General features: G+C 37.9%; 1 protein-coding gene across 1 annotated transcript; it reads left to right on the top strand.

Moving 5' to 3' along the window:
- The first annotated feature begins 84 nt into the window (after positions 1–84).
- CUNH21orf91 (chromosome unknown C21orf91 homolog) lies at positions 85–16,002 on the top strand. The gene is made up of 4 exons (XM_010171631.1): positions 85–210; positions 11,216–11,749; positions 14,549–14,611; positions 15,678–16,002. The coding sequence occupies exons 1-4, from the start codon at positions 87–89 to the stop codon at positions 15,836–15,838; spliced, it is 882 nt and encodes a 293-aa protein (XP_010169933.1). The 5' UTR covers positions 85–86; the 3' UTR covers positions 15,839–16,002.
- The last annotated feature ends 3,544 nt before the right edge of the window (positions 16,003–19,546 follow it).

A 19,546-nucleotide genomic window follows, 5' to 3' on the forward strand; every position in this document is an offset into this window, starting at 1 on the left:
CCCAGGAGCGAGACGGCCGGCGCTTCGCCTCGGCGGCGGTTGAAATAACGGTCCCGTCCCTTGTTGCCCCCCTCCCCAAGGGCACGATGAACGAAGAGCAGTTTGTGAGCATCGACTTGGACGATGACAACGTCTGCAGCGTCTGCAAGCTGGGGACCGAGAAGGAAACGCTCTCGTTTTGCCACGTGTGTTTCGAGCTGAACATCGAAGGTAGCGTTTTCATACGAGTCGTCTGGTGCAGGCTTGGGTCACAGACTGCTTAGCTTAGAGCTGAACGCAAATTAAGCCCATCTGAAAGCTTTCCTAAAGGCTCGGGTTTGAGAATGTGGATGTTTAGAAAGTTTTCTTACCAGCCAAAGTTTGCAGGTTCCTAAACAGCTCGTTTCCAGCAAAGGTGGTTGTCCTCGTTCTTCTAGTACCTGCTCCTCTAGATGTAAAGATGTACCCACCTTTCGAGAGCTTCTGAAATGCCCTGGTGCTAATTTCACCTTCTAGTGTTAGATCTGTAATGTTACTTCAGATTGGAAGGAGTTTATGTTCTGTCTCTTTTCAGGGTTTTTGCTCAATAGTTAGAGGGGTCTATGTGTAAAACTTATGTAAACTGTAAATTTTAAAGCATAGTAGGCTTTTTTGGAAGCAGATCAGCATTTAGTTTTCAGTAGAAATAAGCAGATGGTTATTTACTTTTGCTTTCATAAGGTGATAATACATGTAATGTGATAAAACTGAGTTCACTCTCAAAGATTCTTAAAACTTGCAAATTATGAAGCGGGAATTTTGTCCATCTTTCAAAAGACTAATCTTGTAAGCATTGTCTCTGGCCTCCAAAGTGGTATTTTTAGAGTTCAAAACCATGTTTTGCTAGAGAATTTACCTGTCTTGTTGTTCTTCATTTGTAAATTAAGAGTTGGGCATGAATGAGCAGTAGGTTAGTTGCTGCCATTTTTAAGTCAAATGACTTTATTTTTTTTTTTTAGGTCTAAATGTTGTTGCTTGATTTTTTGGTGGCAACAAAGTAATTTGTTCCAGTTATATAAAGTGGTATTTGCCAATTGTACATGCATGTGACTGCCTAGAATAATCTGTATTGATATGGGCAATTGAATATGAAGCTCTTCACGCTGTTAATGTGAATGGTCCCATTTCTTGATGACAGTAAAATTTGCTGTATCTCAGTAAGAGTACACTGAAGATCTTAAGATCAAGTCTTTCTGAGGGGAAAGTGCTATGAGATATGAGCACCCTACCCAGTGATCTAGTGTCTTACTCTGAATCCTAGAAGCATAAAATTGACTGGAATGTAGGGGGCTGTAAGGATATGTATTCCGTATCATACATTGTTTCTACTGTGCATCTGACTTTTAATGCACCTATAGGCAACAAAATTTTGTTCTTACCTTACAGAAATCTAAAAAATGCATTAGCAGATTGGAATAACTTTTAAATACTGACTCAGTACTGTGTTTTGATTTGGAAAAAAGAAAAAAAAGTGATGCCTTTAAAGTCTTTGTTGCTACTAGAGACAATATATTTTAATCTGAACAATACTTTCATACTTCAGTAGTAATTTGCATGGTTTTTATTTAGAAGAGACGTGTTTGTGTATTTTCACTTTTTGATAGAACTCGGAGCAACTATCAAACCTAAGAAAACCTGTCAATCTGCTTGAGTTTTCTTATCACTTTAAAATGATAGGCTTGTGGCTCTCAATATGAGGTGGTGTTAGGATGTTTCTCTCTCTAGGCTTTAAAATGAGAAAAAACATCTTGCCGTAATGAGAATTAAGTACTTTAATTGCTTTCAGAACCTAGTTTTGTTTTGAAAGTGTTGAAACAAATGAAATAGGATGCATTAAAAAATTGGTGGCTGGTTTCTATGCTCTATTGTTTGAGATAAGCTGTGGATTTGTCAAAGTTAATTGTTATGGATATTACTTTACAAAATGATCACATGTTTTAGCTGGAAGAGGTTTTTTTTTTATAGGACTCCAAGTAGACTTGATAGTAGTAAAGACTTTATCTGTGCAGCAGACTACTTTGCATAATCTTCTAAATTTTTGGTTAATTTTAAAAGAAGACTACTTGAACAGAATACTAATGAAAGCTCACCTGAAATTACATGAACCATTATATTCTTAATCTTTTATTTTGTATAGTAAAAGAAAAGTATTAATATCTTTGGATTATAGCATCAAAATATCTCAATTTCTCACATTCTGTATTCTGTGTACCTCTTTGAAAAGATGGACCGTACTGCTTTTATGGGGAGAGGAGGCTTAAGGGTAGCAGAGATGGTGTAGGCGACTTTATAAAGAATCATTATGAGACTTTTTAGCTGAACCACTGCGTGAGCCAGTCCATTACCATATCCATGGTCGCACTCTTCCTATTTTTGACATATCTACTGCATTCCTGTATTTTCCTGTGACAAAGACTGTGATTTATATACATCCAAAATAATCTTTTGGCAGCCTTGGATAGGGAATTAAATGGATAATTCACTAACTCAGAATGTTATACTGGATTTTTTCATACTAACCTCTTGCTTATATCTTAATGAAGATCAGATGCATTATAATATAGCTACTTGTTGAACAGAGTCACCTGTAAGTTGTATCAACTCTGTAGATGTGCTGTGCCACACTTAGAAATAAGTGTCATTCTCACTGATAGTTTGCCTTTTTATTTCACATCATATTTAAAAATCCAAGCAATTAAAACACATATGTATGTTTTTAAGTAATTCACTAAGTGAAATAAGCTATTCTATAACGATATTCCTGCAACAGCTAGGACAGTGCTTAAGGCTTGCTGATTTTTAGTGTTGATGTGCATGCATAACTTCTCTCTAAGTGAAGTAGGAAATAGCTGCTGTTCATGAACAGGCAGGCTATTAGTCACAGCTCAGCATCTTGCAGTGTGCTTAAGTACTCGCACTGTTTGCAACACCCTGTTACTTCCATATGTGAAAATTCTGGAAGTAGGTTTCCCTATTTCCTTTTTTAAACGAGTGTCTTATTCTAGTACTTTAAAAAAAACCTCTCAAGAACAATTCTGTTTCCCTTCATGCCAGCATCTGATTGCTTAAAGCTGTCTATGGTAAATCCACGCACTTGAAACTGATCTAGCCGAAGTCTTAACCAACTCAACCCCCTGTGAAACAGACTTTCTCAAAGGTATATAAAACAAAATATTAGACAAATGACATTTACTTAGCTGCATTTAATTACATTATGATTGATTATTGGTGAATCTTTGTGTCTTCTGACATCTGTGAGTTCAACAGTAGTACAGGTTTGCGTGTAGATGGTAAAATTGTTGATAGACTTGGATAAGTAAGATGAGTAATTAGCAAATTGGAGACCATCCCCATCTGTAATTACTCAACAGACTTCTTCCTGGATCAGTGTTGTGATGTGTGTCAGCCTTTACCTTCCTGAGGTATGTTGTGGTGTTTTTTTTGTAACCTTTATTATGTTTGGACAATAGCTTGATAATGATACATGATTGGAAAAAAAAAAAAGAAAAGAATTCCAATTACTCTTCTATTCCTTTATTGAGAAGGCTGCTATACAGAAACTTAATCTGTGGTCTGTCTTAGTTAAATAACTGCCCGAGTTTCTGATTGAGAAAGTTAGTTAGTTACTGTGTCATAAAACCTTCATATTTTTTATTAGAAATTGTTTCCCTCATTTTTTTTAATACTAGATTTTAGTCTTTTAATGAAATAAAATGATAGCTTAGCTTAAAATGTGATTGTGCTTCATACTAAGTTTAGCTAATTCACAGAAACCACTGGTTTGAGAGCAACTTGGAGTTCAGCTGTGGTGTCTGTCACATAATTTATTCAGGAGTGATATATATGGATTATAGGATCTGTTTCTCTGAAGTTGATTGAAGGAGTATTGATTGGCAAAGTAAGGAGAAAAGGGCAAATGGGCATACAAAAACAGAAAGGCAAGATACAGATTTAAACTTCCTCCTGTTATGTGTCATCAACTTTTCTTGAGGAACAGGGAAAACTTTCTTAGGAGAGTCGAATATTGCAAATCTTCAGTCTAAATGGTAGGGACAGTGTCTTGAAAGGGCAGTATTTTTGTCCCTGTTGTACTTGCTTTTTCAGCTGAGTTTGAGGATTCATGCTCAGGGAAGCTGAGTGGACTAAGCTACATGTAAATACTTTATTGTAAAACTGGCTTTTGTGTCTGAACGATACTTAAAGTGTTAGTTTAGTGTTTCATGTGTGAGAAACAAAACTGATTCTGTACAGTGGTTTTAAAGTTCTAGGTGTGGTTTAGAATATCTTGGTGGTGTGGGTCTGCTGGAGTTTGATGTTGGCTTTGGTTTACAAAGTGAACACCAGCATTGTGTACTGTTGTGTTTTTCTGAGTAGGTGTCACAGTAATCTGTGGATTGAAACAGGAAATGTTTTAAATTCATGTGTAACTAGATTGCATAAGCCGGGAAATGATGTGTTGTGTGTTAGTTTGAGACAAATTTCTTCTCCTTTTTAATTTCATTATAGTATGGGAAAATTATTAACTGAGTTCTGATAGTAAATATATAATGCTAACAACAGATCTGCAGTTAGAACTGGAGGGAAAATATATGAACACAAAAAAATGTAAGTGTGTATATGTATAAAAGCTTATCTGTACACGTATATATCAACAAAACCCTGTGCCTGAATGTGGTATCCCCACAAGCTGCTTTGGAACTCCAGTTGGAGGTTTGCCATGTAAGAGTGTGTTGCTGTACAGAGGTACCCAGCTGCCCTAATGCTGCTGTTAGGAGGATGTAAAGATGTAACTGCCTAGCCCGAGTTTCACAGAGCAGGCAGAGGTAGCTAGAGTGCTCAGCAGTTGTGCTGCCTGTGGTATCTTTAGGTGCTTATTTGGGTATCTTTACATGGGAACACATCGTGCAATGCAAATGTGTCCTTCATTAGTGCAGGCTTTATGATCCTCTGGACAACGCCTGTGCAAATCCCAGCTTCAGGAATTTAATACCTGAATGTATTTGTTCAAAGATCGGACTTGTCTCTGAAAGATTCAAAGCTGAAAATCTGTACTAATTATTGTTTAGTTTTACATTATTTGTCATAGATAATATATCTATCTTAACCTGTCTTAATGCATTATTATTTTAAAAATCTGAGTTTCCTGAAATTCAAGGGTTTGTAACAGAGACAACCATAATAGAAGGGGGAAATCTGATTGCTTGAGCTGATTTTTATTTACTCTTTTGCTTATCTGGTGCTGCTAACTACAGTAACATCTGGGAGAATGCTAGCTGATGAGCAAACTGGCTTGCTTCCATTTCTGTTTAAAGTTTAACAACAGCTGAATAGCAAATGACAGTCTTGGAAAGAAGAGATAGTGTAAGTACTGGGCATTTATTCCCCTGATTTATGTTAATATAATTTCATTTCCATGGTCCCATAAAGTGCTGATAGACTCATAGCATTTAAGGCAATTTCAGTATCAGGTTGATACATCCCAGTCTTAAGACAAAGATGCTATAAACAAATCTGTCTTATTGCGAAGCTTTTTTCCTGTTAAGGTCTATAAATTCTTGTGTAATATCCTCATTCTGTGTTCTTTATGTTCATCTTAAAAAAAAAAAAAAAAAAAAAAGGTGGTTTAGTCATTAAAGGCTATAAGCTCAAATTGCACTTTTTTTTCCTTCTTGCACCCTATAGCTGGATATCTCACTGAAGCGGGTTGTGAGGTGTAGCTGAAAGGATTGGAAGCTGCTGGTTTAATTTCATTCTGCTCCAAAGTAATACACAACCTTATTTTTTTTCTATGTTAATGAAATAATAACCAATAAAGTATATTATTTTGGCAACAAAATCTAAAAAAATTCATCGCTGCCCTTTAGGTTAGACAGATGAGAACTTGTTTCAAGGTAACATTTGCAATCCAGGGGTATGACTAATTTCTGCAAACTTGAATGGACTTGTGGAACTAGCTGTAGTTTCCAGTAAACCTCTTAACCACAAATTCAAGTCCAGACATAGTTGGAGATGCTATTCTTAATCTTCTAAGTGCAATAGAAGTACTGCTGGGTAATAGTAGAGCTGTGTGGCTAGTTCTGAAAGTACCTTGAATGTTCTGTGTGTAAGTCTGGGAGCTCTATACATGCAAACAAAAAAACTGAACAGTTCATGTTACTTACCTAGCATCATCCAAAACAGAAATGCTGTCTCAGGGCTTCCACTCTTTTCTAGCCAATCTAATAAAATCATAAGATTTAACTCTCAAATGAAATTGCATGTATACACTTAAAAATAGCAAATAATATAAATATTAATATAAAAATTATACATAGTTCTCAAAGAATTGCTTGCGAAGGCAGAAGTCTTTGTACACTTCTTCCCTTACAAAAAGCCTCCAGAACTTTAATATGAGGGAAACTTACTTACTTTCAAGTACAAATGCTTTAAAATGGGGTAGATTATACACTTGGTTATATGGTAAATATTCTCCCTCGTCTACTACTTTGCACTTATGGTTAATGAGAAGCAGCCCTGTTCTTACAAGTGATCAACACAGAAAGATACTGCTGAGTAAAGTGCTACCACTTATATTTAACCTAGGACACAAAACAGTGTCTAGAAGTGTTTCTAGAAGCAAACAATGGGTGGTAAACACTTATATTCTTCTATGATTTGTCTTGAGGTTTGTCATCATCTGGTGAATCTTGTTCACTTGAGGAATGATCTCTAGTGTCAGCTGGTTTCCTAATAGCATCTACTGTCTTAAGTTAGTTAGATACCACCTTCTAGAGGTTATTGAAATTGGGTGGATTTTTTTTCCCCTGCAGATAAAACTTTCCTATTCTGGATTGTTGTGGCTTTTTGAGGTTGTTTTTCCTTCTCTGAAAAAATAATGTCCAAGTAGGACATACTTGGGCATAGTCTGCGATCCTATTCGTGGAAAGTAAGACAAGGGACAAATGTACACATACCTAGAAATGTGGAAGAAAAATGTTGATGGTTGTATGCTTGCTGACCTGAAGAACTGGCCAAAAAATAGAAAGGTTGAGATGGATATTAGCAAACAGGAACATTGAGACAGAACTGAAACCTTGTGAAAATCCCCAGAACTGACAATAGCTGTTTATCAAAATGACAGTATTACTTCTTGTAATGTACAGAAGTCTTGCCTTGCTTTATTTGTCTCTTTGTATATAGTGTTGAGGAAAGTAATGTGTCTTCTAAAACGGAATCATCTTTATATATCATTTGTTTGATCCATGTCAGTTTACCAGCTGGTAGATTTTTCTGCAGTTGTGATGTATGAAGTCATCTGAGTGGAATATTATTTTACCAAAAAGAAATGGGCATCTTTTCTACCTCAAAGCTGATGGTATTACCCACAACAGAAGGACTTGTGTCAAAGAAACGTACTTCTAGTTCCTGTAATACTGGTACATCATTCCTAGTTTGTGCTGGCACAGCAGTTGCTGTGAATGCTCAGCTCTTGGGGTGCAAGTCCAGAGGGTTAATGACTGACGTTATTCATGCTCTCTCTATAGGAAAGAACTAATTGTCACCTTGGTACAAAAGGAAGATTGAGGGTTGTTCTGGGAGATTTCTTTGGGTTTTTTTTTGCATGTGTTTGTTACAGTAGAAATCCAAACCAGTTATATGAAAGCTGAAGCAAGTCTGTTAGCAATTCTGTACAAAACCAGTTTGGTTTTGTACATTTTCTGTTCCTTACTGTATTGAAGAGTATTTGGATAGACCCTTCTTGGGTTTTTTTCAGTGGAGTAGGAGGTGATGAAGGATGTAAATTCTGGTCGGGGAGGGCTTTGTTCTTCTGTACTAGAAATGTTTTGTAATAACTTGCTCTGTGTTCAGAATTAGTGACATTATGGCTAATATGTGTCATATAAATAGCAAAACTTTTTCAGGATTTTTGGAGGAACATTTTTTTCTTCTGCAGTAGTTGTTAATTTCAGGCATACTCAATATTATGGAGTTCTGATAAAGGAGATTTCTTTGAGCAGCGTGCCTCTGGAGTGGGGAAGTTAACAATGTTCAGAACTCTCTTAAAAGATAAATTTGTCAGAATGAAAGACTTCATAAAATCATAGAATGTTGTGAGCTGGAAGGGATCCACAAGGATCATCGAGTCCAGCTCTTGCCCTAGCATAGGACAATCCCAAGATTCAGACCATGTGTCTGAGGGTGTTGCCCAAATGCTTTTTGAATGTTGTCAGGCTTGGTGCCATGACTGCCTCCCTGGGGAGCCTGTTCCAGTGCCCCACCACCCTCTGGGTGAAGAACCTTTTCCTAATGTCCAACCTAAACTTGCCCTGGCACATCTTCCTGCCATTTCCCCTGGTCCTATCACTGGTCATCAGAGAGAAGAGATCAGCACCTGCCCCTCCTCTTCCCCTTGTGAGGAAGTTATAGACCTCAGTGAGATCTCCTCTCAGTCTCCTCTTCTCCAGGCTGAACAATCCAAGTGACTTCAGCCTCTGCTCATACAGCTTCCCCTCTAAGCCCTTCACCAATTTAGTGGCCTCCTCTGGACACTCTCCAGTAGCTTTATATCCTTTTTATACTGTGGTGCCCAAAACTGCACCCAGTAATCAAGATGAGGCTGCAGCAGTGCAGAGCAGGATGATCACCTCCCTTGACCAGCTCGCAATGCAGTGCTTGATGCACCCCAGGACATGCCCTCTTGGCAGCCAGGGCACACTGTTGGCTCATGTTCAAGTTGCCGTTGACCAGAATGGCAAGCTCAGAGCTTAATCATAAAAATCAGATGGGGCTTCATCAAGTCATGATGCACTTTTTTTGTGTATCTGAAACTGTGTGTTGTTTATTTTGTGGGGTCTCACTCCTTGTCCTGCTGGACAAGTAACATGTTATTCTCAAGGAAATAACGAAGCAGAAAACATCAAAGGAATTTTTACATTTTTTTAAGTGAGACTACAGTGTCCTATCAGTTGTTGTGCAGGTGTTTCTTTTGTGATTGCCCCAGAAGCGATAATGCGTATACATGAGGAAATGTGGTCTGACCTGCTTTTTCAGATGTGCTAGGCAGAGGACCTCACTGCAAGAAGCCATGCCTCTAGAATCAGCTCTGGGAATGTTTTATTAAACTTGCAAGATTCAGGTTTTTTTCTGTTTTTAGTAGAAACAGTGCAGTAGTTCACTTTCCCTAGTTTTGAGGAAGGAGGAGATGCAGACTAAGTCATAAAGACAAGTGACTTGTCTTTGCTTGTTTTCACTAGAATGTTTATTTGGGGTTTTTTTTGAAGTCTTTGTAGAGAAAGAAAAGGACAGTAGCTTTGCATGTAGGCAGTAGATAATGTAGAGCTTAGGAAAAGTTAGTCAGTATCTGTTTGCTGAAAGAGGTTGAAAAATATTTTGATACGTAGAGTGATAGTTTTGACTCTGTACTCATGAAGACAACATCTGTCTGTACTTTGCTCAGGAACTTCATTCTTAAAAGGTGCCTCTGGTTAAGGTGTGTTTTTTGTTTGTTCTAATACTCAATTCATGGACAGGAGTGTCTTTTCATTACCTTACCTTTCTCTCCTGCTGCTAAGAACAAAATAAATTCCACTACTGTCCTCTTTCATTTTCCACTCTTTTTGTCATTGTACCCCATAAATTCTGTGTACACTCTTACAAACACAACCAGAACAGTAATGCTTTTGAGTTTCAGTGCTACCCAAATAGTGGAAAATTAAAAATTTATAATGGCTACTTTCAATATTTGAACACCCCAGCTTGAAACACCAGTTATCAGCAAGTGAGAGAATCAAAATGAATTTGTTTTCACTAGTTTCATGTTAAGAATTTTACCTTTGTAGCTTAGTTTTGAGAGTAGTTTGGGATTTTGCTGAATTTAATAACTTAAAAAAGCAGTTTATCATTGTTAATCATTTGGAGTGGAGGGCTTAAAGTTTACCAGAAGAATTTAAGAGGGTAATTTAGATATAATTGAGAATTGTTGTAACACGTAACTTTCTGCTAATTGCTGGTTAAAGTCTCTATTACCAATTTTTGTTACCTGTTGCATTTCATGGTTTTTCTTTTCATTTAAGCACTTTCTTCAGTGCTAAAAGATAAAATGACTGCAACTTGGTTCATGTCACCTAGTTTCAAAGATCAAATTACATTATCATATGTTGATTTAAATATCTTGTCTTTAGTAAGCATTGAGCACTTCTAACCAGTGGTTCACAGATATATTATTTGTTACTTGCAACGAGGAACTTGTTTGACAGACATTTTTTTTAATGACATTGGCAGCCTCCAAAGTAGTATACTAGGTGTTGGGGTAAATGTTGAACTGTTCAATATTCTGGATTTGGATATTGAATCTACTGTGTTGGTAAATCTAAAAAAAAAAATCCACTGAAGTAAGTAATTTTATAGTGGAGTACTATTAATTTTCTGAAATAGTGATTTCTCATACAATCTATTCACTGACCAACTGTAGATCTTCACAGATTGTGTTCTTGTTAACATGTCAATCACTATTACTTTGAGGTTTGAGTACGTTACCTGCTGTAGCTATTTAAATAGTCTTTGAAGGAGGACAAGCAAAGAGGACAGTTAAGTATTCATCTTACATGAAGCTAGTTTCAGGACAGTTTAATGTTGGCAAGTGTCAGCAGTTTTAGAACTGACTTCTCTTGCTAGGCTACAGGCTTGTATCAATGCAAAATAATAAACTGAGAATGAAGTCTGATTTAAGTTTGACCACTTGAATGACACAAGCCTGCACACTGCAGTATTTGTTGAGCAGATAGCTCCTCACGTTATCCATAGAAGATGGGAGCGTGAATGACTACTCTCAAAATTCTTTTCAGTATTGTTCTGTAGAACTTCCTGATACATAGTTGGGATTATTTTACTTCTATAATTTGTATGCTTGTGTATCAGTGTGATGCAATACGTACAGAGTTAGCAGTTTGCTTCATCTGTGTTACCATCAAAGAGGCACACACAGGTATCTCCAAGTCCTTCACTAGTGATTACTGTGTGCAAAACACTTTGTGTGCTAAGGACTCAAGATGGAGTGGAATTTCAAACTTCATTGTATCACATATCCTTGTTTACTTCAGTGATTAGACTGTTGATAGGAAAGCATCAGGTTTTGTTTTCTTGGTTGCTTGTGAGTAGAGATTTTGAAACATTAGTTGAGTACACAGTAAGTGAACTTTTTTCTGTTGTGTCTTTACAGGAGTACCAAAGTCAGATCTTCTACATACAAGATCTTTAAGGGGGCACAGAGACTGCTTTGAAAAATTCCACTTAATAGCAAATCAAGACTGTCCACGATCAAAGCTCTCTAAAAGTCCATATGCAGAAGTAAAAAATATATTGAGCAAAAAAATTAGCTGGATCATACAGTATGCACAAAACAAGGATTTAGACTCTGATCATGATAGTTCAAAAACATCCCAACACCAACTTTTTAACTTCAGACATCAGACTGATAGAAAACTACTCCCACAGTTTGACTCCCCAGTACCTAGATATTCTGCAAAATGGATAGATGGGAGTTCTGGAGGCATCTCAAGCTGCTCACAAACTCTCTTGGAACAAAGAGAATCCACTGATTTCAGACTTGGTATGTTACAAGAAAGAGGTGCTACCTTCTGTTGCAGCAGTGTCTTGTGGTCTAATCACAACCAAGTCCAGAAGACTGAAGAAGCTGAAGGTGATTCACTTACAAGTGTTCATAGAAGGCATCCTCAGTACAGCAGGGAGGAATGTAAGTATATATCTGTTTACACCCAACCTAGCAAGCAGTGTTCCCACAGGCCATTAATTCACATCCTGAAATCCACCATTTAACAGTTTGGAGTTACTGTAAAATCTGTGAAGAGAGAGACTATATGGCTAAGTAAATAGTGTAGAGGGTTTGGTTGGTGTGGGGGTTTTGGTTGGTTGGTTTGTTGGGTTTTTTTTGTTTGTTTGTTTTCTTGTTAGTTATACCCTGATGTGATACAGACATGCCTAATTTATACAAAAAAGTTACTGTTCTGGTTGATTGCAGTTACTTCAGTATGTCAGTCCTGGCAGCTGCACAGCCCTGCATGTGGAGATTACTAAGCTCCTGAAAGTAGCTGTTTTACTGAACTTTTGGGATGCCTTCAGTTACATTTTACGCAGAGCTGCCCTGAGCAATAGGGGAAATTAGAGGTAAGGTAGCAGAGCAAACTTGTGAAACAACATAAAAAGTTAAACATTCTTAATAGTAGCAGACTTTCAGAAGACCTGAGAAAGAAGACAAAAAACCCTAGTAAAATATTTGGTGGAAAATTATGTGATGAAAACCAAGATGATAATGGAATTCAGAATGTTGTAAGACAGAGTGAGAAAGAGGTACTGTAAAAAGTTGGAATCTGTTTCTTTAGGCTCCTGTTTTTTTAATAAACCGGTCCTTGCAAAGTTCAGTTATTTCTCATTCTTTATAAAAGGTTTTTATTTAGCTGCTGTATGATGCTTCATACTACATTTGTAGGAAATTATTAGTCTTAAAGCCATAAATCAAAACAGATATGCTGTGCTGTTTGACCACCTGTCCTCTGGAGTCGTAAATTGGGATTACATAAATCAGGACAGAGGCTAACAGAGGAATTATGAAAGTTTGACCTCGTTTATGGGGTTATCTAACTGAAGTTAGTGACTTGAAATTTATCTCTCTGATCTCTGATTTTGGGACAGGTGAACATAAAGCTGTTTTGAGCACAATAACAGATTTTTTTCCTTCTATTATGACTGCATAATGTGTTTTTGCGGCATTTTTGCTTTGTACTATAAGAACCTGTTTAATCTTTTTGCAGTATTTAGCTTTAAAAGACATTTACTTGGAGACTCTGTGATTATATGAAGTTTATACTTTTGAGAAAAACTTAGTCAGACTTTCTCTGCCAGAATTGGGTACCTTCTTATTACAGTACCTGCACTGTACCACCAGAGCAGTCTACTAAAACCAAGTATTTTTAATGTAACTGTAAATAGCTTGGTCAGTATTTCTTTATAATTTACCTCAGCCATGGATAGAATAATGTTTTATCATTTAAATTTGGTGTTATGTTCCTTCTCCATTTCCCTTCTGTATCAGAATTATGTGACATGAAACAATCCTGTCCTAATACAGACACACGATGTGTGAACCTTCCTATCTGCTACAGCAGATGAAATGTTGGTGAAAATAATGAAAAAACAGGAAGTAACATCCTACCACTGGGTATAAAAGGGGGGAAAAAGTATTGAAATTATTATAAAGCTGTCAATTACTGTATTAAATCCAGTCAGGGTTTTCATGGAGGTTAAAGCGTGGTAACATATGAGAAAGTAATACTCAGTTGTATTGATAGCCAAAGGTAGGCAGGAGCACCACTGTGTCTGGCTGTGGAGGAGAAAGGTGAATCTGTTTCACTCTTAAGTGGCCTTATGTCTTGAGTAACAAGTAGTCTATCTTAGCTATTGCCAAGTTCTTTGGTTTGGCAGTACCAACAGAAATTTAATATCCCACAACTGCAAGATGTAAGAAAGTTTTAAAAGAGAAGACTTAGGATAATTGAATAGTCCTGTGGGTAAGTAAAAACCATCCTTTTCAGAACTTAATGCTTTAAATTTACGATATAGAAACCTGTTGCACTGAGAAGACTGAACTAAAGCTGTGTGATTGCAGCATAGGTTTTTCTCAAGTATGCAGTAAGAGTTTTGCTAAGCTGCAGCATTGTTTAAAAACAGTATTACAAGGTCTTAAAGCTTTTTTCAGTGTCCTGTATCCTCTTCTGATGACTAGGATTGTCACTTTTCACTGTGCTGCCAAGGGCACCTCAGCAACAGGCAAGGCACCAACCTGTGCCCACCACTGCTGGGTTGAGGGATTTCAAGGAAGCAGGCCAGTGCTTCCCTTCTTGCTGCTGTTGATTGAGGACAGCAGAGAATACTTTAACAATTCTCTCCTCTGAGGTTTGATATGTGTTTTCTATGAGGATGATCAATGCACACATAACCTGAGAGACAGAAGAGCTTTTGAATGATGCAGAGGATCTTTTAGTTCTCACTAGGAACATAGCACAAGAAAGTGACAAGTAAACCTATTTTTACATTCTGGTCTCTGTATCAAACTAAGATTTTTCTTCAGCATTTGTCACTGAGATACTCAGTGGTGTACGTTATTCTTGTATGTCTGGAAGCTGTTTCCTGTTACAGTGTGGAAACTGTGTTTTGCAGTCAGGAAGGTAAAGTAATTAAAGGTTCCAGACAATTTACAAGGAATTCTGATTCTGGACACTACTGTTTGAGGGCCTGAGTTTCTAGCTTTTGGACATAGAAGAGGGGGCTCTCCTATGGAGTAAATCCTTGTCTGTGTCAACACAAAAGAGAATTTTCAAACTTTCCAAAAATGACTGATAATTTATGTTGCCTCTGACTTACTGCCTCACATCTGTTGATTAGTAGGATGCAAATAATGACTGTTAGAGAAAATTGGAGTCTGCTTAGGGATGCTTATGTGACTTTGGTAGTAGTAATAACAGTTTTATTGTTACAGTGACTACGATGACTCCCGGAGAGTTAAAGCAACTTAATGAAAAACTGCTCAAGCAAATCCAGGGTGAGAATTTTTCAGTTCTTTGTTTTGGCTTTGTGTTGCTTTGTAATAAAGAAAATTTTCTTTTTAAAAAAATAAATTGTGATAGTTTTCCTATCAGTTAAGTTTTGAACTGAAATCTTTAGGTATCACATTTCCATGTAAACCAAGAAATTTCTAGGTGCTTTTTATTACGCAACATCCTTGGGTATTGCAAACTGGCACTTGAAGAATACAATGTTTTCTTGTAAATTTTTTGACTGGACTCAGAATCATAGAATCATTTAGATTGGAAAAGACCTTTAAGATCAAGTCCAACCCTAAACCTAACAAGTCCACTTCTAAACCATGGCCCTAAGTGCCACATCTACATAGTTTAAATACATTTAGGGATGGTGACTCTGCCACATCCCCGGGCAGCCTGTTCCAATGTTTGACAACACTTCTGGTGAAGAAATTTTTCCTAGTATCCAATCTGAACCTCCCCTGGCACAACTGGAGGCTGTTTCCTCGTTTCTTATCACTCGTTACTTGGGAGAAGAGACACACACCCACCTTGCTACAACCTCCTTTCAGGCAGTTGTAGGGAGCGAGGTCTCCCCTCAGCCTCCTTTTCTCCAGGCTAAACAAACCCAGTTCTCTCAGCCACTCCTCATAAGACTTGTGCTCTAGACTCTTCACCAGCTTTGTTGCCCTTCTTTGGGCACACTCCAGCATCAGAATGTCTTTCTTGTAGTGAGGGACCCACAACTGAACAGTATTCAAGGTGCAGCATCACCAAAGAAAGGGGAACAATCACTTCCCTAGTCCTGCTGGCCACACAATTTCTGATACAGTCATAATCAACTTTATTTTGAGTTAAAATTGATCCACCTTGGCTCAGGTCACCTAAAACTATAAACTGGTGCCTGTTCAGTTTACAGTGCATGCACCAAGCTGCACTGGAACCAGAAACAGTGGAGTACTGGTGTTCTTGTGCATGAGCCCACTTAAATGTCTGTGCCTCTTTCATAGTGATGTTTGGCACTGACTACTTAACTCTATGAAAAGTACAGGGACCAAGTGCATTAACATCATAATGTTGTTGCAGATGTGTTTGAAGAGCTGACACAGCAAGTCCAAGAAAAGGACTCTTTGGCCTCAGAGCTCAACGTCCGTCATATTGCTATTGAGCAGCTGCTGAAGAACTGCTCCAAACTGCCATGTCTACAGATGGGACGAGCAGGGATGAAATCAAATGTCCCCATATAGAGGGTTACAGCTTCTGTCCCCCTGTAGAGCTAACTTTCCCTAACAGCTTTGATAACCATTAAGTCCAGCTACACAGATATTTAGAAGCTTTTGAGGAAACTTGGGCAGCTTTCTCTTTGCATTCATAATCAATGAGAAGTCTTATTCCACTTTGGTTTTAACAAAAGAGACATATTTTGGTTATTAAAATCTACTGTAATAAGGTTTATTTACACTTAGGGGGTTTTGTTTGTTTGTTTTGCCCATAACTATGCATGAGCCTTGAAATGAATTTTCTGGTTTGTTGATAATAAAATCGTTTCTAACCAAGAGTGACCTGAAGCCTGTAAACCTGCCTCATTCATACAGAAGAAAAATAAAATTTGAGTTTTGTTCAGGTCTCATCACATTACATCCAAGAGAGCTTTAAGGGGAGAACAGTGTTAATGAAAGTCGTGTTTTCTTATTTATTATGAGCAATATTTTATTATTGAAGTTTTATACTAAATAAATAGCACTATTTTAGGTACTTTTCCAGATCTCTTTATAAAATGTCTGAATCATTCCGTGTAATGTTTATGCCCTGTGTATGATTGTTTATCCTTTTTCAGGTCTGTATCTTTCATGATACAATTTTAAAAAATAATATTGTTTCCCAAAGAGATTAATTTCACATGTTAAAGAAAAAAATGTGGTGGTACATCACTTATTTTTATCAGCTTTATAACTGAAGAATTTGGTTCATGAGAGATATTTAAAAAAAAAAAAAAAAGCACAGCATACATAAATAAATAAAAATTCCATACTTTGGTTTTAATGCTTAAAGTTGAAGTTGTTTTGTATGTTTGAAATTTTCAATGCTGAAAATTACTTCGAAGAAACTAAATAAATTTGTAATACATTACCTTGTTATGATTTTTTTTTTATAAAGTTAGATCAGACTATGATAAAGTGTTTTCATTTTGAAATGCAAATAGTAGTGATTCTTTATAAAACGGAACAGCCTCTACTTTTTGAAAACTTCTCTCCGTCTGTCATACCAAGAAATCTTAGTTAATCGTTGCCAAAAAGTCTGTTTGTAGAGCTGCATTTGTGTAACTGAAAGTTGCTGAGTTGCACTGAGAAAATCAGGGATGGGGGGAGAAACTCTTCCCCTGCAAAGTTAAAGTCTTCGTGCTTTCTGATTTTTATCACTTTAAGTGAAAAGAGGGAGTCATTTATGTAGCTGAGCTAAAGGAATGACCAGCATGAAGAAAGGTTTAGATTTTATTTTAAAATCAAACTGAGAAGTAAGCAGCAGTTCAGACTAGGTTTATTGATCATCCTTCCTGCAGTCCTATCTGGACTACATAGGACAGGTTGATTAATTTTATTGTTTTTCCAAAATGCATTTCTGGAAGGGCCCTGAAAGGAGTTTGGAACAGCTTGAGGGTGCACAAGTTGGGACTTGAACTTGCCTGTGCCTAAGTATTTTGTGGTTCAGGAGGGCAAATTCTGTAGTGTCATTGCTTGCGTACACAAGCAGGCCTATAAGTAAACATGCCCTAGCTAATCCCTAATTATAGTTGTTGGAAGATGGGCTAATCTCCGTGTGCAAGTCTGTAAACCTCATTAATACAGTACTAAGATAGCTGCAAGTGTGAGGAGAAATACCATTGTTACTCATATCTCGGAAAATGACCTAATCAAATGTAGCAAATATATGACATATAGTCTGACTGAGGCTGGGTCTGTGATTCCCCAGGTGTCTGATCAGACTGCTGAAGGTCTTAGTTTCAGTTCACTGCATAGCAGGGAGAATTAAGTTCTATTTAACACTTTTATTGTTTACTTTTGTGGGTATTAAAAGCATAACATCTACACTTAAAGTCCTTCCTATTATGTTTCAAAGTATTTTATTTTTGTTCTATTAGATCAGGTTTTTTGATCCAGGCAAGGCTGAGGAGGGTTCTTTTATTTTTAAGAGAAATTATAACTAGGAAGGATGATCTGGGAGTCCTGGTGGACAGCAGGATGACCATGAGCCAGCACTGTGCCCTTGTGGCCAGGAAGGCCAATGGCGTCCTGGGGTGCATTAGAAGGGGTGTGGTTAGTAGGTCAAGAGAGGTTCTCCTCCCCCTCTACTCTGCCCTGGTGAGGCCACATCTGGAATATTGTGTCCATTTCTGGGCCCCACAGTTCAAGAAGGACAGGGAACTGCTTGAGAGAGTCCAGCGCAGAGCCACCAAGATGATTAGGGGAGTGGAACATCTCCCTTATGAGGAAGGGCTGAGGGAGCTGGGTCTCTTTAGCTTGGAGAAGAGGAGACTGAGGGGTGACCTCATTAATGTTTATAAATATGTTAAGGGCGAATGTCATGAGGATGGAGCCAGGCTCTTCTCAGTGATGCCCAGTGACAGGACAAGGGGCAGTGGTTGTAAGCTGGAACACAGGAGGTTGTGATTAAACCTGAGAAGAAACTTCTTTACAGTGAGGGTGACAGAGCACTGGCACAGGCTGCCCGGAGAGGTTGTGGAGTCTCCTTCTCTGGAGACATTCAAAACCCGCCTGGACGCCTTCCTGTGTAATTTCGTTTAGGTTCCTGCTTTGGCAGGGGGATTGGACTAGATGATCTTTTGAGGTCCCTTCCAATCCCCAACATTCTGTGATTCTGTGAGAAACGTTTTTTTGTGCTTCGCCCTCAATACAGTTGGGAGACAGCAGAAAAGGCAAGCATATATCTCATGTGTGCTTAAAAGAAAATCTAACTAGATAGGGTTTTCTCCTTAAGATGCAGAGGGGGTCAGCATGTACCCCAGCTGTCTGGCAGCTCTGAACTGGGGTTGCTGCTGCACATCTCTGTAGTCCAGAGGAGTTCAAGAAGATAGACATGGCTCTGTTCTTGGTTTAAAATAATGTTCTATAAAAAAATGCTCATACTACCACACACATGAGGTTTCTTTCATTGTTGCTTTCCTTTCACTGGGAAATCTGTCTGGTGTAAATCTTGCATTCAATTTGAGTTGTCTCTGTATAGGAGATGTTGATTCTTGGGGTATTTGGATATGACATTGTGATAGTTTCACTGGGCTAGCCCTTGGCTAGCAGCCAACACAGCCGTTCACCCAGTTCCCCCCCACCCCCAGGGGATAGGGAAGAGGATTGGGGGGGCAAGGATAACTTGTAGGTTGAAATAAGAACAGTTTAATAGAGAGAAAACTTAAAATAATACTAATATTAAAATAGTAAAGATAATGATAACAAAATATGCAAATGAGTGACACCCAGTGCTATTGCTCACCCCCCTCCTGACCGAGCCCGGCCTGTTCCCAGATAACGATCCCGGAGGAGCGACAATCCCGAACCAAAACTGCAATCCTGGAAGAACTAGAGCCCGAGCGAAAGCCAGAGAGAACTAAAAGAGGAAGAGACCCTCACTGATATACTGGACATGACGTGATATGATATGAAATACCCCATTGGCATATCTAACTGTCAATTAAGTTTATTAATTTAAATATTCTTCACCCCCCTTAAATCTTGTGCTTGTGGACTAACAGAACACAAAGTCCTTCACTTCCAGTGACTAAAATGGAAACACTGGTACGTTATCAATGTCTCTCTCACAGCGAGTCCCAGGCTGGAAACCAAAACGCTGTTCTTCTAATTACTAAAAAGAAAAACCAGCTCTATTTCAGCTAAAACCCAGGACAGATGTGTGTATTTTGAGTAAGTAGTGATCTAGCTTTA

The sequence above is a fragment of the Antrostomus carolinensis genome, unplaced genomic scaffold (genome assembly GCF_000700745.2).
Source record: "Antrostomus carolinensis isolate BGI_N321 unplaced genomic scaffold, ASM70074v2 scaffold8777, whole genome shotgun sequence".
NCBI classification, from domain to species: Eukaryota; Metazoa; Chordata; class Aves; order Caprimulgiformes; family Caprimulgidae; genus Antrostomus; species Antrostomus carolinensis.

Excerpts from the sequence above, each read along its gene's own strand:
- CUNH21orf91 (XM_010171631.1), top strand. The coding sequence starts at position 87 with ATGAACGAAGAGCAGTTTGTGAGCATCGACTTGGACGATGACAACGTC. Across the intron at positions 211-11,215 it reads TTTCGAGCTGAACATCGAAG|GAGTACCAAAGTCAGATCTT; the intron begins GTAGCGTTTTCA and ends GTGTCTTTACAG. Across the intron at positions 11,750-14,548 it reads TCAGTACAGCAGGGAGGAAT|TGACTACGATGACTCCCGGA; the intron begins GTAAGTATATAT and ends TTATTGTTACAG.